General features: G+C 34.0%; 1 protein-coding gene across 6 annotated transcripts; it reads left to right on the top strand.

Moving 5' to 3' along the window:
* Window positions 1-170: 170 nt before the first annotated feature.
* LOC137829775 (pre-mRNA-processing protein 40A-like) lies at window positions 171-20,958 on the top strand. 6 transcript variants are annotated; one of them, XR_011084082.1, is made up of 32 exons: window positions 171-324; window positions 625-680; window positions 760-828; window positions 912-1,259; window positions 1,348-1,521; window positions 1,616-1,692; window positions 2,729-2,798; window positions 5,520-5,572; window positions 5,657-5,714; window positions 5,814-6,181; window positions 6,271-6,343; window positions 6,433-6,528; window positions 6,614-6,682; window positions 6,804-6,881; window positions 8,409-8,495; window positions 8,590-8,624; window positions 8,833-8,938; window positions 10,333-10,413; window positions 10,488-10,580; window positions 10,689-10,742; window positions 10,842-10,958; window positions 11,136-11,234; window positions 11,730-11,777; window positions 11,854-11,946; window positions 12,820-12,927; window positions 13,029-13,093; window positions 17,079-17,181; window positions 17,825-18,109; window positions 18,221-18,339; window positions 18,750-18,859; window positions 18,992-19,104; window positions 20,551-20,958. XR_011084082.1 is itself a non-coding variant. In XM_068636679.1 (30 exons), the coding sequence occupies exons 3-30, from the start codon at window positions 648-650 to the stop codon at window positions 18,341-18,343; spliced, it is 3,063 nt and encodes a 1,020-aa protein (XP_068492780.1). In that variant the 5' UTR covers window positions 223-324; window positions 428-495; window positions 625-647; the 3' UTR covers window positions 18,344-18,524. The 6 variants fall into 6 exon arrangements, 3 of the variants coding, with proteins under 3 accessions (XP_068492779.1, XP_068492780.1, XP_068492781.1); XR_011084083.1 differs by lacking the exon at window positions 20,551-20,958 and adding an exon at window positions 12,330-12,463 and having other exon boundaries at window positions 185-324; window positions 11,854-11,914; window positions 18,992-19,278; XR_011084081.1 differs by lacking the exon at window positions 20,551-20,958 and having other exon boundaries at window positions 18,992-19,278.
* Window positions 20,959-22,078: the final 1,120 nt, after the last annotated feature.

Here is a 22,078-nt window from a genome sequence, read left to right as displayed (position 1 = left end):
AGGTCATAAAAAGTCAAATGATTTAACTTTAAAATGTTTTTTCAATATAAAAAGATTACATAATTTAATTTAAAAAAAGAATTAATGGGCCATGAGTCCACGACCCGTTTCTCTGAGCCCTAAGAAAAGAAAAGCAGAAAATAAAAAGGAGAGAGAAAAGGTTTTGGTTTGGGAAAAATAATTAATTAAGATATAAAGAGGGACACTTACCATTACCAAGGTAACAGCATAGTCTTCTTGTATTGTCTCCTCATCTCGTTCACTGTAAAATCCCCATTACCATTTCATTCAGCACCCAATCGCAGGCATCAACCTAATATATTGGTACGTATGTCTCATCTTTTCCTCAATTATTCTCCGTACCCTCACTTTATGCCACCCTCGTTTCTTCTTGCAACCTAATTTCCCTTACCCACGGTCCAAAAAGATTCAGTATCGGAACTTTCTCATCCACACAACTTCTCTGTCGGTCAATTTTGAGGCACATTGTTTTGGGTATCTGTTTCTGTGTAATTTTTTAAATTTCAATTTATGGGCACACGAAACTTGTAATTTTTTTTTTCAAGATGATATCTTTGGGGTTCCTAAGATACTGATAACTATATACTCTTTTGACTGCATTAGTGTGTGGAGGGTTCTCTGCTCAGATGTCAAATAATCCGCAATTTCCAGGTTTACAGGTAGAGTATATCTTGAACTATGAACTTTGGTTTTCGGCTGTCTCTTTTGTTTTAATGCGTTTTGTTTTTGTTATGAAAGCCTCTTCGGCCTCCTATTACCGGTTCAGTGGATCCTCCCCGCAATTATGCTCCACCTATGCCTGTTCAAGTAATGCGTTTCTTTTTTCCTGTGATTGTATTGGCTCTATGTCAAATTATTAGTTATCTTAAGCAACTTATCTGTTTGTGCAGTTCCGACCTGTTGTTCCTGCTCAGCAGCCACAACAGTTCATTTCCATGCCTTCTCAACATTACCAGCATCACCAACATCAACCTGTTGGTCCTGGTGGTGTTCCCATGATTGGTGTTGGAATGCCTCCACAAAATCAACAGCCCCAATTTTCTCAACCAATTCAACAGTTGCCCCCAAGGCCTAGTCCGCAGTTACCACCCCCATCACAGGCAATTCCAATGCCGGTTGCGCGCCCAAACATGCACATGCCTTCTGAATCAATGATGCCTCAGCCTGATTCTCAAGCTCCAAATGGTTACACACCAGGTGTAGGTGGTCCGGGAATGGCACTGTCGTCATCATATACGGTAAAGTCTTGGCCTGTATGTTGCATTTGTAGTGGGTAAGCTAAAACTCCTATATGTGAATGCTGATTTGAAGATTGCCATTACACAGTTTGCAGCACCCACTTATGGTCAAGTGCAGACAAATTTTAATTCTGCCGGGCAATTCCAACATGTTCCTCAAATTCATGCTCTCACGGGTTCTTCGTCCCAAAGCATTACCACTGGGACAACTCTTCAGAGCAATGGTGGAGGACAGCCTTTAATTACAACTGTCATACCTTCGGTATGAATCTTACTTATTTTTGACATAACATGGATTCAGTGTTTTGCCTCATCTATAAGTAGAATTTCATGCAGATTGAATTTCTGTCTTTCAGGCTACCGTTGTCCAGCCACAGCTTGCTAAGAATGGTTCCACAGATTGGATTGAGCATACCACTTCTACAGGAAGAAAGTAAGTGATTTGAATATTTGCTTGTATTCTTAGGTTACGATGCTCATTATATTGCATATTCTTCAAATAATTTATGAACATTATGGCATGTCGCCGGATCCGTGTAGCCAATTCTATCAAGTGGGAAATGGTCTTGTTGTTTTTGATTACTAGGTGAATGAAAAAAATAATATATACTGGTATTAAGAATTGTTTTATTTGAGGTACTCAAGATATTAACTGTGTACTGGTTTGATTTTGGCCAAGGCATGGATCTTGTTAACTGAGATCCGAGTTGTATGGACGGTTTCTTTCTGGTGCAGTGCAGTAAACATGGGTTGGTATATGTAAAGACACTTTGATATTCGAGTCAACAAATATTTTGGCAAATTAATGATAAGCAATAGTTGCATCAGTTAGTGGGACATGTGTCGTTACTTGATTGGATGTCAGTCTTTGAGCCTTGCCACAAATATGACAACAATTGTGGGGTTTTTTGTTGCAATAATGAAAATTTAGATTTTTGGCTGGGGTTCCACTTTTACCTTTGTTTGAAGGTGGAAAAGTTGTTTTGCCCCTCAATGTCCATGTATATATTGGAATACATGGTGAAAATGACACTCTGGCCATAGATTTCAATTGCCATGATTGCAACGTGAAATCCCACAATTGCAGTCATAACTGCTGCGAGGGTTGAAAATGACATTCAATCGAGAAATAACATGCGCCCCACTAATTGGCATATTTACTGCTAATCATTAAATTACAAAGTTTCTGTTAACTCAGAACGTTGCAGTGTCTTTGTAACCTACCTCTGCCGCATCTTAGGCTTACTGTAAAGGAAGGCAACTGTCTGTCAACTTGAATCTAGGTCATCCGAAGGTGCACAACAGTCAGTCAACTCAGATACAAAAATTAGAATAATGTGGTATCATGGTTAAATATAAACTAGGGGTTGGTAAAGCGGGATTAGGTTTTAATTTAGTCAATATTTCTGGGTTTCTAGATATTATTTGTCCACAAGTTTAATTGTATGAGTTTTCAATTAATTTTGCAGATTTTATTACAATAAGAAAACTAAAGTATCTAGCTGGGAGAAGCCTTTTGAATTGATGACGCCTATTGAGGTTAGTCGTGCGATTGGTTTCGTTATCATTTTGTTAAACGACTTGTTATTCATACCCCTGGATCTTTTATTTATTTGGTTCTGCCAATGTCACGATGTATATATCTCTCTTGGTCAATTCACTGTATCAGCTGAGTCAACTTATTCAAGTATTGTTATGTGCTTTCTATTTGTCCAAGTCTGGTGAAAATAATCTGCTCCATTAGCTCATTCATTACTGAACTGATTTTCTCTCAGGCAGGCAACCATCAATCTTGACTTTTACGTCTTGTTGTAAGGTCAGTGTTGTGATAAATGCCGGTTGGGCTGTCTGATATCAACTTTTTTTGTTTTCCTTGGGTGATGCTCTAGAAGAATTTTCTATTCCATTTTTTTTAGTCTAGAATAGAAATTCCGTTCTATAAATCAGAAAGAATGACAAAAGACTGTTGATGTTCTCCTACATTTATTTTCACTATCCAATATTAAAACACTTTTTATTTGTCTAGGATTATTTCTTTATGTTTGGGGCATTTAGTAATGGTTTGTTGACTTCTTACTCATGATTGCTTATGTTTGTTACTTCGATATATTTTGTTATTTGTTTAAGCTTCGGAAAAGAAAGTGCTGTTTCTTTCCTATTCCTGTATGTGTGAATCTTTTTTACTTTTAAAGGGATTTCTTCTGATTATGATTATTTCTTTCATTTTTACTTCATATCCATTGGTGGACAATACATAGATTATATTGTTACATTAAATAAGGAGAATTGTAATATTGACTTGACTTCTTATTCTACCCTTTTCTTTTTATGATAAAGTGTCAATTGGATCAAGGGTGTCAAAATCAAGATCATACCTAAGGTTAGGAGGGGGCATAAATCATGCTATCATAGCTTGGATCAAATGATTCTACCAAAAATATAAATTATATTTTAAAAATAACAAGGAAAACAACCTTAACATCTCTACTAAATTTAATTTATGTAAACTTAAATTGAAAATTCATAAGGTCAATATACTCAAACTCTAAATTCACTACTCAACAATTTCAAGTATAAAAGACAGTTTCTTTTTTGTAAATATTGAACATATGGTGATTATCTTTTAGTATCAGTGCAGACAATTCAAAATTCTTTTAATGCCTTTAGGACTTCATATCTTTCAATTTTACCTTATTGAAATCTGCATGTGTGACTCCCATAGCTTTAAGGTGCTTACAGGTACATGCTGTGCTACTCTATTGAGAGGTAGGTGATGCCGTGGGTCTTTGCTGGTTGCTCTACCTATATTGCTTGAATGTTAGAAAATTCTATCATTGCATTACTGTCGTGATGATTAATTCCTTTGTCATGGATGTTCTCATGATTTATTAATCTTGTCACTTGATAAAATGAGCATCACGTGCTTCTAAATCTATGCACGACTTTTGGTACTTGCATCCTATCATCAGTTTCAAATATCATGATTTGTAAAAGATGAAGTAAATGTCTTTGAGGCATTTTTTTTGTCCAAATTCTAAAAGAATGTTTCCAATCTTCATTTGTGTGGAAGAAGTGTATTGTTAGAACATGGGTGTTGATTTTTGTTGTATTACTATGGCTCACACCTTGGAGCTCTGGTTTTCTGCTATGGCAGCAATCTATTAGGTTGCCTTCTATTTCCTCTCTGCAGTGTTTACTGGTGTATGATTTTAGGATCTTAGAAAGATTACTGTAAATAATATTTGTAAAAGAAATTTACAGGTGCATTTATTTATGGACTTTTGGTATGAATGTAAGGTGTAGTTACATAATGAAGATTCAGATCATCATGTGCACTACCTATGACTCCTTTAGTACTCCTGTCTATACACAATATGCTCTGTTGGGAGGATTGTGATTATCAAGATGGACATTGACAACATTGCTGGTGAAATGGTTTGGTTCACTTGGATTTTTCTATTAATATTATGCAAGTAGGAAACATGTAAAAAGGTGTCTGATTCTAGGATCTTCGAAGGTTACTGTGAATGATATTTGTAAAAGAAATTTACAGGTGTATTTATTTAATGGACTTTTGGTACAAATGTAAGGTGCAGATGCATAGCGAAGGTTCAGATAGTCCTATCTATACAAAATATGCTCTGTTGGAAGGACTGTGATTAGCAAGACAGACTTGACTACGTTGCCAGTCAAATGATTTGTTTCACTGGATTTTCTTTGACTATTGTGAAAATAAGTGAATTAAAAATAAACAACTTGGAAGCAGACTTCCAATCAGCATTAGTACTAAATATTTAGAATTTTCTTCTAAATAGACATTTCTCACAGAGGTTTCATGATTGCAGGATACTATCTAAGCAATATATGACTTCTGAAATTTATGGATATGCAGATGTGACCAGTTTTTGGAAATACTTAAATCATTTTTTATTTGCTGAAGTTCATAACACAAGAATATGGGACTGGACTAATAGAAACTACAAATTTCATGAAACATCACTTCACTTTTTGCTGCTTAGAAATTAGAAAAATATAACAAGAGTCGAATAGGTTTGTTGTCACTGTTTGGTGTGAGTTGGTTAGTTAGTTTTTATCCTTTACCTTGCCCATTTATTTTCTGGATTTGATGTTCTCTCTTCTCTCACATTCTTGCTTTCTGAGACTTGAATTTCTAATTTTTCTAATTTATAATCTTTCTTTTGAAAAGAAATATCTTTATGAGAAATGATCCACAAATTGCTTTCCTTTTTATTTTGTTAGAGGGTGGATGAATCAACAAACTGGAAGGAGTATATTAGTCCCGATGGACGAAAGTGGGTGTTAGTTTCATTAATGTCTTTCTCCCTTCTATTTTTAATATTCATTTCTGATTTTATATTTAATGAAATATTCTGTAGGTATTTCTACAACAAGGTCACAAAGGAATCTAAGTGGTTAATTCCTGAGGAACTGAAGGTTTCCACCATTGCAAGCAATGCTCTTTCAAAATTCTTCCTGTTATTTTCTGCCTTTAAATTTTGAACTAATTTTTTTCTGCAAATTATTTCCTTGAAGTTGGCCCGTGAGCAAGTTGAAAAAGCAATTGTCAGTGGACCACATTCTGAGGCATTACTCAATTCTCATACTCAACCCTCTCCGACACCTTCTGTGGCTGAAGCAACACTAAATGCAGATAATATATCTTCAACCAGTCAAGGAGAGCCATCAAGTCCTGTTTCAGTTGCTCCAGTTGTTACTACATCCACAAGTATTCAACAATCTGAGATGCCTCCTGGACCATCTACGTCTCCTTCTGCAACCCCTATAACTGGAACAAAAGTGGATGAACTCGACGCACCTGTAAATACTGTCACACCATCAGATACTAGCGTGGGAGGTGATAAAGCTGTAGTTACGGATATTAGCACTGCTATAACTCCAACGTAGTGTCTATTCCACTAATTTCCTCTTCAGTCTTTATTTATTTTTTGTCTACATGAATGACAAATTCATTGTGTGGTAAATGTTGTAGGAACGACACTAACAATGATCCAGCTCAAGATACTCTAGGTTCTGCCGATGGAGTTCCCGCAGAAGATAAAGAAGTACACTTCTCTCATTGTTGTTTTCTTTATGTGTTGGATGATTTTTTTTTTCTGGTGCTTATCAGTCTGATTTGTCTCAAATTTTGTAGGATGGTAAAACTGATTCAGTAGGGGAGAGAAGGAATCATGTGGCTGCCGAAACAAAGGCAGTTGAGCCAGAAACCCTTATTTTTGCAAATAAGATGGTATGAGAATGAAATATCAATTTTTTTTTATTTCTATCTGTATTATGTTCCTGGGCACTAATCATTCATCATATTACCTTATTAGGAGGCCAAAGATGCTTTCAAAGCACTCTTGGAATCTGCAAATGTTGGATCTGACTGGACTTGGGATCGGGTAGAGTGATTTCATTGATATATTTTAAAGTCACATACCTCTATACAATTTTAAATTGTTTGAATGTTTCTCTGTCTCCTGTTTATGTGATTTGTCTAACATAGACATTTCTATGTTTTAGGCTATGCGTTTAATAATTAATGACAAAAGGTATGGTGCGTTAAAAACACTCAGTGAAAGGAAGCAAGCTTTCAATGAGGTAATTCTTATATAATTTGGAGAGAACTATTATTGCTTTTAAGATTCTCCTTTATTCCCTTACTCTTTTTCCTATTATGTCCCTGTTGCTTTAGCTGACATATTTTATCCTGTAAGGTGTAAGTATCAATTGTTTTTTTTCTATTTGTAAAGTATTTGAACAAGTCCAATTTGAAGTGTATAAATAATAGATGGAAAGTTGTGTTGTAGTAATTGTGTTTGGGACACCTGTGGTTGTTGTGACTGTTGCTGCACTATACCGAAACTGTTTAAAACCCATCTTGGCTCACATGTTTGAGTTATTAAACATTTTTTCTATCATTTTCATCATCTCTCCATTTTTGGCATCTGAAACTATATAGGGTTTGAAAATTTTCATTTCTTATCATTTACACAACTTTTAAAACCTACCTTTATTTTTAGCCAATCCATGACCCACTGCATACATGTCCCACTCTTCAGTCACATTGTCAGCTACTACCCTCCTATGGGTCTCTGTTCATGTCCTTTACTGTTCAGACACCCTCTCTTTCCTTGCCAATACTCTTGCACAAGCCTGTTAGATTTTTGTTCCTATAGGCACTATGCTCTATTCCTGGGTATGTAGAGTACTTTGCACTCTTACGACCTTTGAGTTTTTTTCTTTCCATTTAATGCCATTATGGTCCTTTTTGGTTTTAATTGTGAGTTATTGGAGTATTGTGATGTAATGTAATTTTTAGTTATTAATTATGAACATATTTTTATTTTTGAGCATTTTTGTGTCGTATAAAATATATATGTTGTATCTGTTATGATGGATTTTTCATCTCTGAACCTGCTATAGCACTTTTAGGGTTGGCCACTCAATCTAATTATTGACAACTGTAGTCGTGTCTAAGAGCAACAACTGTCTTAAGAGGCTGAAATATCTGTCAAGTGGTCTTGTTCGTGTGCATCACATTGGATGTATGCTATAGAAATACAATCTATGGAACTATTTTTTTTTTAAATGTTTGCAGAATATGTTGGACTTTTTATGCACTTTTGAAAATAAAAAAGCTTAATGCCTCCTCCTCAACACAAGAAATTATGCAGACATGTGGGAATGGATGGGGTCAAATTTCCTGTGGATACACTATTATGATATTTTCTGGGGACGTCATCTACTTCCCTTATTTAGGCCTGAGTTTGATTTTGTTCTAGAACGGTTTCCCCTTTATTCTCTCAATTCCCATTATTTCTTTTGATCAATCTAACACTTCTCGTTGTCTCTATTTCTTAGAAAGGAAAATTTATACCAAATTACTATTTTAACAAATCTGAATAAGAATATATTTATGTATGATTGTTATTAAGAGAGAATAGGTTACTGGTGACTACCTCCTCCATGTTTGTACATCCCTACAAGATTTATCTCTAAATCTCTTTTAATTGCAGGGATTGGGGGAGATTCTATTCTTACTACCATCCCTAATATAATATGTACTGGATGACTACGTTAAATGTTGGTAAAATGATAACACTATTTATCTTTTTCATTTTTCAGTACTTAAATCAGCGGAAAAAACATGAAGGAGAGGAAAAGCGAATGAAACAAAAAAAAGCACGGGAGGATTTTAAAAAAATGTTGGAAGTATGTTTATGTGCTTCCATGTTTCTTTATAGCTGTGTTATGTGTGGCTTCCTTTTTTACCTTCCTTTTGCTAATATATTAAATTATGTTCCAGGAATCCACGGACTTGGCTTCATCCACTAGATGGAGGTTTGTTTTTTCATTATATTTAAATTGTTTTTTTTTGAGATATTTCATCCAGTTGATATTAATGATAATTAATACCTTTGCTATTGATTCTTTTGGAGGTTTTTTTTTTCATGATATTTAAATTGTTTTTTTTTTTTTGAGATATTGCATCCAGTTGATATACTTGATAATTAATACCTTTGCTATTGATTCTTTTGGACTCACTCAGCAAAGCCATGTCTATATTTGAAAATGATGAACGTTTCAAGGCTGTTGAACGGGACAGAGATCGCAGGGATATGTTTGAAATCTTCTTGGAGGAACTTCTAAACAAGGTGGATTCTGCTACCTCATCCTTCAACCATTTATAGAACCTTTGGGCATTCGCCTTTGATTGAATGTTTACTATATATGCCCATATTTGTTAATGTTAAGTATGTTGACCTTGCTTCTGAGTAAAAACTTTGGATTAGACATGCATGCTATGTCTTTGGATGATATATAGTGTTGTTAGTCTCTAGTGCCTATACTTTCACTATTTACTACGGTTTATTTTGGATGTTTCTGGGATGATCAAAATTTTGCTATTGTGAAGTGCAACACCTTTTTTTTCAAGGATTTAAGTCAGAGTGGTAGCTAGTGTTGTCAAACTCAAGGGATTTGAAGGGGGATTAAATATCAAGCTCAAGGATCATAACTCGACTGGTAATAGATTAAAAGTGTAATATGGACAAAAAAAATGCATGATAACTCAAATATTAAGATCCAATACATACACAACTCAACATAGTTTCATAAGTCATAAAATAACTAACTCGTAATAACTAATAAATCAGTATAACTTAATAAAATTATAAACGTAACTGAACACTCCAACTCTAAATGGCAGCTAGAATAGAAAACATATAAAACAGATCACTGAGAAGAAGTATCTTTTAAATTTTTATATTTTATTAAAATGATAAAATAAAAAGCTTCATCGGAAGAAAAACTCTGAATAGTCAGCAACCTCCAAAGTAACAGAGAAGACTGATGCACCCCGACATTGGTGTCACTGTCTGCAAAGACTGATGCCAATGACGCCAGCACTAGCGATGGTGATGCAAGCCTTGTCGCCAGGGACAGCAACACAAGTGTTTTGATGGCTGGCGACAAAAAATCAAGTGTTGCAATGGCCGGTGACCACGATAGGTACACTGCGATGACCGGTGTCAGGAGAGGTATAATGGCTGACAATGGTGATGGGAGTATTGATGATGAGCACAGTTGAGCAGAGCTGAGTCACACAGGATGTCATTTGGTACTGATTTTTCATTGGTAATCCTAGGGGAAAAGGGTCATCCTTTTTAGATTTTTAAAACTGGGTCACTGTAACCCAACCCGGAAAGCCCAAATACATGAGTTGGGTAACGATGCCCAAGCCCACACAAATACTTTCAGGATCAATGCTATGTGCTATCAGCCTTGCATGCTTGGGTCTCCATACTCGCAGGATTGTGCATTTGCAAATTTTGACAACATTGTTGGTAGCTAAGTTATATTATGGAAAAATGAAGTTTGTCAGGAGTCAAATAATAAAAAAAGCTAAAAGTTGAGAAAAGAATGAAGTTTCCATTCTTACTGGGTATGGAACCATGAGTGGAGTTTTTTTGCTGTAATCAATGCATTAAAACATAGAAATATTTTGAAGTGCTTTAAATAAATATGTGCTGATATATAATTTTATCAGGAACGAGCAAGGGTACAGGAGGAACGAAAGCGAAATATAATGGAATACAAAAAGTTTTTGGAATCTTGTGACTTTATAAAGGTAAATAGTTGTTTATGCCCTAAAAGATTATAAGATTTTTCCATGATGCTATTCTCTCATCCAACTCTTCACAGGCTAGTACACAGTGGAGAAAAGTTCAAGATCGCTTAGAGGCTGATGAAAGATGTTCTTGTCTTGAAAAGATTGATCGCTTGGAAATATTCCAGGTAATTTATCTTTTTTATTTATCTTCACAATTGAACTTACCTGTCATTCTAAATCAACATCATTACTATTGAAAATTTGTGCCCATCTAATTATATTTTTCTTTTCAGGATTATTTACGTGATTTAGAAAAGGAAGAGGAAGAGCAGAAGAAGATACAAAAGGTGCTATTATGTTCATCCTCTATAGGGCTCTTTAACTCTACCCTGTAGTTCCTCTGTTTATTGCTTAATATCATCGAATATGTTTTCATAACATAATAGGAAGAATTGAGAAAGACAGAACGTAAAAACCGTGATGAATTCCGCAAATTGATGGAAGACCATATTGCTTCAGGCATTCTTACAGCAAAAACTCACTGGCGTGATTATTATACAAAGGTTAAGTGTCTATTTTGTGGTTATTTGTATTTTTTTGTTATATTTTAAAGTGCAAAATTTAAACTGCGGTAGCTTACGTAATATTACCTTAAGTTTTTTTCTGTTTTCTTATTTGTTGCCTAGGATAATTCTTTTTATTATGACAACAGAGATGATATCTTTTGAGTGGTCTTGTAGGTGAAAGATTTACCTGCCTACGTAGCAGTGGCATCAAACACTTCGGGTTCAACTCCCAAAGACTTGTATGAAGATGTTGCTGAAGAGCTAGAGAAACAAGTGAGCATGCTAATCTCTCTTTATGGTTGGCTTTGAACTTTGTCTAGTAATTTCATGGGTAAAATTTATTTATTTTCCTTTTAGGGTCTTTCATCTCATGCATTTATACATTAATTTATTTTTAAACGAAAAAAGCTATTATATTTTTGTTGAGTCTGTTAAGTTCTCTCCCATTAAATCATGACGCTGCACATCTTTAGTTGGAATCTCTTAAGTTCTCTCCCATTAAATCATGAGGCTACACATCTTTAGTTGGAATCATGCACACCCATAAGGATTTACACTAGCCCAGGTGGGTTAAAGATATCCACATTTGTAAAAGGTCAGATGGGGTTCTAATGAGAGTCCATTACAATACACATCTTGTTATATGAGGTTCTTGTATGACTAAATAGAGCTGGTGGACTTCTACTTTCATGAATCCTGAAAAAAATTACCATTGATAACAAGTGGTTCTCATAAAACGGAAATCTTCCCTTGTTTTGTATATTACAGTATCATGAGGAAAAAAGTCGAATAAAAGATGCAGTGAAATTGGCAAAGGTATGATGTATCACTCTTCAGTGGTTTCTGCTTAACAAATATTTTCTGATGGATATGATGTTATCATGCATCTCAGATCACATTATTGTCAACCTGGACGTTTGAAGACTTCAAATCAGCTTTATCAAAAGACATTGGTACTTTTCCTATATCTGATTTCAATTTAAAGGTATGTAAATGAGTGGGATATATGCTTTTATGTTCTGTTTTGTGCATTTCAATATTAAATTTCTTTACTTGTCTCAATACTAATTATAAGTCTGTTTGTTACAATGAATGGTGGCTTAAACTTTGCTTTTGTCACTAGCTTTTCTCAGCTATTCTTTAGTTTTGGTTTTTCTTTGCATGCTTTAATTATGATATTCTGTGTATGTGTACCCGTGTTGGGAGTATATTAGGAGAGAGGCACTAATATTGACCATTCAATCTTACTTGGATAGACAAATGCAGATAGGTAGACTAGCTCCTTAACAAAAAATGAATTGTGAAATTCTTGAAAGTAGAGTTGTAAATTGTGTACCTTTTTTGTGTACCATTTTCTGTATACACCAGGTCTTCATTTTTTTGACTATTGTGGCCACTACAGTGTTGGTGGTTATCTGATTCATGGTAGATGTGAGTGCAATTGTATGAGGCTTGAAAACCCCTGTATACCCTCATGATGCATTGATACTGTGCCTTTTAAGGTGAGGTGATTTCCTGTAATGCCTTAAACAGTCATCATAAAACTTGCCTATATAACCGAATGGATCACCCACAATCGTATTCTCACTCAATACAGGAATTAATAGAAAGAAACAGTTGGAAAACTGGTTATTATGATAATTGGAGAAATCTAAAGTTACTTTTGTCTTTGACATATCGAAGTTTGTCTTTTATGAATTGTTTACCACAGTCCTTAATATTTGTTTCATTTATAAGTGACCATAAATGGTGTCATATGTCTTACAACGGTTAACTTCTTAGAGTTTGATTCTAATAATTCTCAGTTTGGAATATAATTTGTGCATGCATGTTTGACCGATGCTTTACTATCCTGCAGCTAGTGTTTGACGAGCTACTAGAACGGGTGAAAGAGAAGGAGGAGAAGGAAGCTAAGAAGCGCAAACGTTTTGCCGATGATTTCTTTCATCTGCTATATTCTATCAAGGTGCAGTATCGTGAACATCAATGTCTAAGTTATGTTATATACTGTAATGGTTGAGAAATAAGGACTATTATATATCTTTTCTTTTGCTTACTTCACTGCAGGACATTACCGTGTCTTCAAAGTGGGAGGACTGTATACCACTTCTTGAGGATAGCCAGGAGTTCAGGTGTGAATCAATGATAAATTTAAACATTGTGAATAAATTGTTTTATGGGTGGATGTGGAGCAATAAGGCTTTATTTATATAAGGATGATTTTAATTCTTTAAAATAAATGAAAATATATTTGGAAAAAGAAATTAAATCTCATTTAGTGGAGCTATTCTATGGTGTTGAAATTGCAAGGATTTAAGTTGCATATGAATATTTGAATATTATTTGGAACATGCTAGAAAAAAAAGCTATCCTTGTTTACAGTCGTAAGGTTGTACAATGGTAAATACATGTAATTGGGAATTACAATCAACGATGTAAGGCATAGGAAAAACAATTAATTACAAATGAGGATGCTGATTTCCCCAACATTTCATTGTGTAAATTATGCGATTGTCTATGTTAAACCCAAAGACTGGCATTTAGATACTAGGGTATGAAAACTTGGTCAAATGAAGTGATAGAAACTTTGGCAATTGATGACTTGCAGAGAAGACAATCCATCCATTTAACTGACATATGGGTGAGAGATAATAGTGGCAGTCAATGATAGGGTCGTATGCCAGGTTGGGAATAGGTTAGGGGATAATGAGCAGATGACAAATATAAGTTGATGATGACGACTGAAAAGTAGAGGGAGTTGAGCGTGAAAAAATAGGATGAAGTAAATCAAACTCGTCTCAAGACATGCTAGAGTAAAGCCAATATGAGGAAAGATCAACCAAATTGAAGCCATGCCATTCTTCATAAAGACAAGCAAGAATGGAGCCAATACAGGGAAATGTAGGCTTGAACAAAGCCAGTGATGTTTTTAACAGTGTTAAGTCCCTCATCAAATAGGATTAATTATTATATGTTTTATGGGGCTTTGACAATTCTCTCCCTATTAAGTTAGATTTTTCGGTTGAGTTAACCCCACTCCATTTCTTATATGGCATCTGATCCTATCTATTCTTGATTTTAGGGTTGTTGTGGATGCCCATTCTTGTAAACTACATGTGTCAAATGTTTAGTTTTAGGTAAGAGTAGTGTTAATACTTCCTATACCCAAAAGGAATATGGCCAAATCAGTCTTTACGTAGCTTGAACAATTCTGTTGAGCTAACTTTTAGGGTCAAGTTAGGTATAGTTCATTTTATAACATGCTGAAACTGTTAAGGAATATGTGAAATGTTATTTGCAGTGTGTATAAAACGCAAAGGGAGCGTACTAATTATTTATACTCCTAGGCTTGTACCAAATAGGGAATGCCTCTCAATAATACAAGAGAATAGAAAAAGACAATTAATTACAAATTATAATGTTGATTCTTTAAATGCATTAATTATGTTAACACATGATTCTTTAGATAAGGCAATTCAAATTTATTGATTTTTAATTTTCTCGTTTGGTAAAATAATTTCAATTTCCACCAAATGCAAAATTATTGTAAATCAAACAATTGTTAATATTTCAAAAATATCAATATTGATTATTTTTTAGTCGATCTTGCTTCATGTTATGTTTTTTGGTCAAAATTTTATTAACTGATATTGACAAATCTTTTTCTTTGTTGATGTTAGCCAAAATTGTTTTCATATAATGTTGACGACAATTATTTAGGTCGACATTGATTGTGGTTGTTTTTTACATTGTTGGTTTGAGATATTGTTTTACCAACTCTTCAATCAATGTTGGCTGAAAAATTGTCATAGTTGGCCAAAAACAATCCTAATTAATGTTGGCTGAAAGTTTTTCTAATCAAATATTAGAAATAAGTCCAACAAACTATTGATAAAGAATAACATTGGTGTCGATAAAAAAAAGAATCACACCAGAAGTCAATCGAAAAAATCTAGTTCATATCCGTCAAAAAAGAGTCTTCCCTATAAGGGCCAACTGGTTAACAACATCAAGTGAGAAATAACAGTTGTCTATAACAACAAAAATTAATCCTAACAATTTTATTAAAAAATAACTCCTATCAGTATCAATAAAACAATCTTAGTTGATATCAACGGAAAAATAGTCATTCCAACAATGTCTTAGTCTTTTAGTCAAGTCATTATTTCAACCAAAATCAAGCTACGGAGATAATACAAAGAGGCATGAAGAATTTCAAATTCTTATATTTTAGATAAAATTTGAAATTGTCTAATTTTAAGTAATCCAATTACTCATAAAATTCTAGAATTTAAACTTTGTTTTGAAATTCCTTACCTAAAAAACAACATATTTTTGTCATAAAAAAATTCAAATTCTTTATAAAAATGAATTCTCCTCTTAAAATTCTCTATCCAAACACACTATAATATAGAGTATCCAAATACTTGTATGGTGCAGTTCCAGCACTTTATTACTTTTGATTGATATCCTATTTTTCCATAATAAATCTAGAATAATGAAATGCAAAATTTTTTTAGCACCATTGTGCTGCAGCATTGTATCTCCACCTGTGGTCCCTACAAACCTTCCGTAACATTCTATCTTTCTCTTGTGGCGGTTCTGACTGGGATCACCGTCAAATAATGTCTGGTGCTGCTCCTATGGGAGAAATACCTGCTGTTCGGTTGGAAGATTCCACTGCAGGTGTTTTGGCTTTGTTTTCATGGCAGATTCAAGCCTTCTTTCTTTTGCTTATCTAACCTTTGACTAGATCTGGTCCTTTTTTTTTTTCGAATTTAAGAAATGATCCAGATTGAGGACGGTCCTTTTCTTTTGATGTTGACATTGTTGTTGTACTTTGGATTACCATTTTTTAATTTGCATAATAGGCTGTTTTGATACATGGGATTTGTTATTTAAGTGATTCAAACACATTGATTAGTATGCATAATTTTCTTTGATTAAAGTATTGAAACTTTTTAGTAAGCTATTTGGATTATTGATTTTGAGTATTAATGATCAGAGACCTGCATGGTTTGATTAATCCAAAATGTATCAATTACAAGCTGATTTTGGCACCTGACACCTCTTTGGATGTCTAGCCATATTTCTGGAGGATTACAAAGACAATTTTCTCTTCCAAAACCAGATCTTCCAGCACCACTCGATTATGGAACAAAACCACTTCAGAACCTGAACCCGAACCTGTATCCATTTGGGATGTATTGGACTGTCCACCCTCCATTCCTCAGAACTGCCTCCACCCAGTTTGGTGCCTCCCATTGCCAAATGCCCAAAACCAACTCCAGGGATGATTTGAAACTATGAAGCAGACATTTACTTGAAAATAAATAATTATTTTATTGATCACAATCACACCAATTACATTCTTATCATCTGTATTTGTAATAATCAAATCCTTTAAAATAAAAAATAAAAAAACGATGGAACGAATAGGAAGATTCTGAAGATATTTTTCACCGAGTACTATGGAGATTCTTAGAAAGTGGACTTTAAGTCTAACTTAACTTCTCAAAGCTGACTTGTAAGGTGATATTTGCAACCATAAATGCACTATAATTTGTCTATATTTCTAGTTAGTGTGAGATCTCCATTACACCCCATCATGTTGTTGAGGATTGAATATCTCAAACGTATGAGTATGACTATTTAGTACACATTTGATGGAATATTTCTTATCAGAGGATTTTTTTTGAGAAAAAGGATCAGAGGTTCATTGCTAAAATGGTTTTTGGATAAATGTGGATATAGAACGAAATTTTGAATATGGACAAAGAGTAATCCTGTTAAAATATATTTTATATATCCAGTTTTTTTTTAATTGGATCTGGATATGATTTGGTTGGATCTTTTTATCCAGGTATATTCATCTGGCCTATTACTGATGAATGGCTTGAACAGATTTACTTTTTGAGATTAGAGCATCATTACATGTATTATAAATTAGTTAATATTGTATTGTATATATCTTAGGTATAGTATAGCAGGCACTGTGTGATCTGCGATTACATGTTTTAGCTTCTCTGCTTCACACTGGTCTTTGGGATTTGCTTCTTAGAATTAACCTATAATACATTCAAGCTCTTATTTTTATTTTATTTGTCATGTTATTAGGTCTATTGGAGATGAGAGTCTTTGCAGGGAAGTATTTGAGGAGTACATTGCACAACTGAAAGAAGAGGCAAAAGAAAGTGAGCGGAAACGGAAGGAGGAAAGGGTATAATTTTTGCTCATTGCATATGTATTTGAGATTTGTGTCATTCATTTTCTCTTACATATGAATAATAAGCTATCATTATACGACGTGCAAATCCTTCTAAATTCTAGGGGAGAATAAAGAAGAAAAGGAGTGCAAATATGTTGTGGATAATCAGTCAGCTAGTTGATTGCTGCCTAGTTCGATAGCTGGGAATATCAGTTATCATAATTGTCATTGTGAATTGTGATGTATGCTAGAGTGTGCCAATTTATGTATTTGTTACTTTTATCTGGACATCTTGCTAAATGAAGTATTTCTAAAGATGAAAGTATGTTCTTCTGTTTAAGTTTTTCTGTTTTATCCTTTTCTTTTAAGGTGTACATGAATTCCTTTTAATGCATGCTTGTCACTATAATTTTCTACCATTAACAAAGAATACGAGTGAATTTTCCAAATAAATACATAGTGCATATCGTAGTAATTTCAGTATATAAATTATTTTCAAATCCTCTGTAGTTTTTCACCATCTTTATAGTCAGGCATGGAGTAGTGTCAAATCTGGACAGCAATATCTTAAACTGATATGAATTTCTTTATTCATTAAGTTAAGTCTGTCAATAGAAAAGGAGTCACTGAGTAGCTTGTAATAATTTTTCTGCAGGTGAAGAAGGAAAAAGACAGGGAGGAAAGAGAGAGAAGGAAAGGGAAGCAAAGAAGGGAAAAAGATGGTGGGCGTGAAAGAGGGAAAGATGAGGCACACAAGAAGGATAAAGCAGACAGTGACAGTATGGAGTTATCTGAAATCCAATCCTCCAAAGAAAACAAAAGGTCTGAAGATGATAGTAGAAAACAAAGGAAGCAACGTCATAGTCCCGAGCACGAAATGGATAAAGAGAAGACTAAGAAATCTCACAGTCATGGTAGTGACCGCAAGAAGTCAAAACGTGTATGTAGATTTGTGACTTGTCTGTCTTAAAGATGTTATTGTTAATGATTTCTATAATTTATTGTTCACTGATTTCTGTCTTTTGGTTGCATTTTTCCCTTGGTGGAGCAGCGTGCATCTGGCCATGAATCAGATGAAGGACGGCACAAAAGACACAAGAGAGACCACCGGAGAGAAGGTGATCATGGAGATCTTGAAGATGGGGAGTTTGGAGATGGTGTGGATAGATGGTAGCCATATTATTCTATTCGAACTCCTATGCTTACCTCTTTAGCTCAATATGTATTATTTTTCCAAAAAAATTATTCAAACACATTTTGAAGAGAACTTACTAGTATTCTAATGTTCTGCACTGAAGATTTTGCCACAAGAATGAAAGGTTAAGTTCTCACGTGAGGATCCCAGTTTGTTGCAACTTGCTTTGATTGATAAATGAACATTCTCATGTCAAGTTTTCACAAAATCATGTTCATGTTCTTTGTGTATCACTAAAATCACTAATTACATAAAATCCCACTTGTTGTGTATCTAGTTAGCTTCAATTAGGAGGGTTATTGGCACTTATGTGATTTCATTTTGGTCCATATGTAATATCATTTGTAGTTTAACGCTGAATCTTAGACCAATGTTTTGAGTGCAGACTGGACTGAATCGGACTTGGTTACTTTGCGATGGTGTTATGTCACTGATTGCCTGTAACAATTATTGTTTCTCATTCCTAGGCTGAACATGATTCATAACGACGAATAGGTGTGTCCAAAACTCATTAATAATATAAGGACCTACATTCACAGAAATTTAATGCCAAGGCCTAAGATTTCTACGAGGTTTTGTGCTAATGGTTTGCAGCTGATTCTACGTTTAAACCATTATCATTTACAGTTGAGTTGCATTCTGGCCTGTGATCAGAACTCAGCACGTAGGGAAATGCTTAACACCGCTAGCTATTGGAAATTCCGAAATGGTCATAACCGAGAAATCATTCTGTTGATCAGGTAACAAGCACCGCTTATTTGACTTGCGTTGTTTTATCTATAGTTAGTGGAGTTGATACTAGACACAAACCTTTTAAACTTTGTTTTTTCCCTCCTACAATTATTACTGAATTAACTTTTCGAGATAATTGAAAATATAGATTATAGATATCCAGTATCAGATTATGGTTCAAAGTGTGCCTTTTTCATTGTTAGTACCAAAGAACTCTTTCACAAATAGCATCTAGCCTACCCTTTTTTAATGACCAAGGTGAAGTATGAACAATGAAGTTATTATTTCTGTTTTGGAATAGATTCAAAGCAAATGGTCCTTATCTTTTCTGTTATCGTGTACCAGTGTTTTATGACTTGTATATGATATCTGGAAAGTTAGAAGCATCTTATTCGATATATTCCAAAACAAACAGAAAAAAATGGTAATATTTAATGAAGATGTCCAAGTATGGCCAAACAACCGCCGCGCTATTTCTTTATGCTCCATTTTTTATGCCTTTCTTCGCACCTTCCATTCGTTTCTCCTTTCATTTCAATGACTTTGCTGGTAAGAACTTGTTCCCTCAAGTCATTTTCTGGCGTCTATTATGACAAACATATTCAAAATACAATGAGTGTGAAGTTACAATGAAGGTCTTATCTTCAATTTCTTAAATGCTTCACCCAAATTAAAAGAGTTCGGAAACAATGACAACTTGGGTCATTTTTATCTTTTTTCTTGCATAATGGAGTTTAAGCACTCAACAACATTAATCACTAACTAGTCATATATACCAAGTCAAAAGTGGAATATATGCATTACTTGCCTCTCTGTGTTGACAAGCGAAATCAACTCATTAATGTGGAAGACTTGCGCAACACAATTCTGCATAACCTGGTCCCCACCTCCGCTCTTAAATGCCTTTATAATAAAAGAGAAATGCAGAAATTTTACAGGCATGTATTGCTATCACTGAATAATAATTTTTGGGCTATTGCACAATTTCCTGAGTTTTAGCCTTAGACGCCACTAGATTGTGACTTGTGAGTTCTGACATTGTAGACCACCTCAATTCTTTAATCTATGTGAAAATCTGTCTCAATGTCCTATCATAGATATATTTGGTAAAGGTTCAATTAAAAGCTTGGTTGGTTCAACCGAACCAGTATGTGAACAAAGTATCTATCATAACTTGATACATGAGCAAAACACTACTTATTATGTATGACTTTTCCAATCCTCTTGATATGCAATGAGGTAGGTTTGTTCTCAATTACAATAAGGTCTCAGAATGGCCTAATCTCTAGTGTCCAACACCGGAAGTACATGGGAAACTACATGAACCTAACTTTTGACACAGTTAGAACTACTTCTTTCTTAATTCTAATAAAAATTGGTTTGAATACAGACCTTATATTATCATCGAAATGCAAAGGGATGGAATTTACCAAGCTAGAATTCATAAATTTCAGGTTTCTAGAAGTTACTACGATGCATGCATCTGTTTGAAAGGTAAAGATACTCCAACAACATTCATAAGTACAAAAAATGAGAATCCTGTTAAGAAGAAACTCGTGAATATGGAAAGATAGATGCTGAGCTAGATTATCTCTAGAAATGCAAAAGCTGAATAATAAATGCAAATGAAAAGCTTCTTCCTTTTGCAAATTTCATGCTTTTGATTCTTAACTTTTGGCACGTTTACGTCATCCAGTAGTGCCACTGGGTGCACTCTCATTGCTTGTAGCTGCTAATGTTCCCCATTAGACATGCCAAATATTATTTCACAAACACCTTTAAAAATCACTGTAATCAATTCTGCATTACATGTGGATGCACATCATCATTGTTTTGTCACGAATTGGATTATCATGTTGATGTCACAGCCATTAATATTCTAAAGCTTTATATTGTAAGGAAAAAAAAAAGGATTAAGTAAACACATGAAGCTATGCATAACACGCATGTGAAAAGATCCATCATCTCAATTACTGGGACCATTTCACCAATCACAATAGATGCCTTATTTCTGCAGTTGGTCCTACCTGTGTTTGGAAAAAGTAAAGCTTCAAATTTATTTTTTAAACATAAATGTCATGTCACCCATTAACTAAAAATACAAAAATAAGTATCAAAATTTCCTTCAATATTACTATTTTGATCTTATAAAAAAAAACGTTGATATTTTATATTTTAATGGACTTTTTCTGCCAAGAGAAATATTTCAAAGAGAAATAATGACATTCTAATTTATAAAGGAACATATTTTCTCTATATTAAAACATCATTTGACAAATCCTTAACAACTTAAATTCCAAGGGCCACCAAATGCTTTGGTTCACATTAAAAGTCATTTTTCTAGAATACTACGATGGTTGAAGAAAGAAAATTCCAATACTCGTAATTATTTTTTTAACGTTTTAAAAGTCGTTTCGTCATTAAAATGGGTGAGTAAAACACATTTCCTGCTATCTATTAAATATTAGACAGATAATTGTAACACAATTTAAATAAATTCTGAAACAAATTTATCAGGACTTTAAAAACCAAACTTGCTTCTCTATTGCTGATATTAAAACGAATCATATCATAGCAACATCATATTTTATGGTTAAATATACATTTGCACTTTTGAGTGAAACAGCCACACATGATGTACGAAATTCTTTTTTTTTCTACCAATTGTTGTCGATATGATTATTTACATTATGTTTTTTCAGATATTTTTTAAGTACAAAGTCTTGTTAATCTGATATAATTGTTTATTTATAGATTATAAAACAACACTACTATGTGTCTAATATCTTAAGTTATCTGGTACTATTAACGATTAAAGTACTATTGTTACAAAAAACTATTCTTCAATATTCTCCCTCAAATTTCACCTTATTTCATTTTAATTTTTAATCAATATTAATTTAAAAAAACCCTTCACCGTTCCTTGTCAGGGCTCATGCAATTTGTCAAAACCACACGTTCATAATCTCTGTCAAATATACA

This window comes from Phaseolus vulgaris, chromosome 7 (assembly GCF_000499845.2).
Source record: "Phaseolus vulgaris cultivar G19833 chromosome 7, P. vulgaris v2.0, whole genome shotgun sequence".
Taxonomy (NCBI): domain Eukaryota; kingdom Viridiplantae; phylum Streptophyta; class Magnoliopsida; order Fabales; family Fabaceae; genus Phaseolus; species Phaseolus vulgaris.
This window is presented reverse-complemented; position numbering and strand designations above follow the sequence as displayed.

Coding starts and splice junctions, on each gene's coding strand:
- LOC137829775 (XM_068636678.1), top strand. CDS start 648: ATGTCAAATAATCCGCAATTTCCAGGTTTACAG. Junction 1,522..1,615: donor TTACAACTGTCATACCTTCG/GTATGAATCTTA, acceptor TCTGTCTTTCAG/GCTACCGTTGTCCAGCCACA. Junction 5,573..5,656: donor ATTAGTCCCGATGGACGAAA/GTGGGTGTTAGT, acceptor AATATTCTGTAG/GTATTTCTACAACAAGGTCA.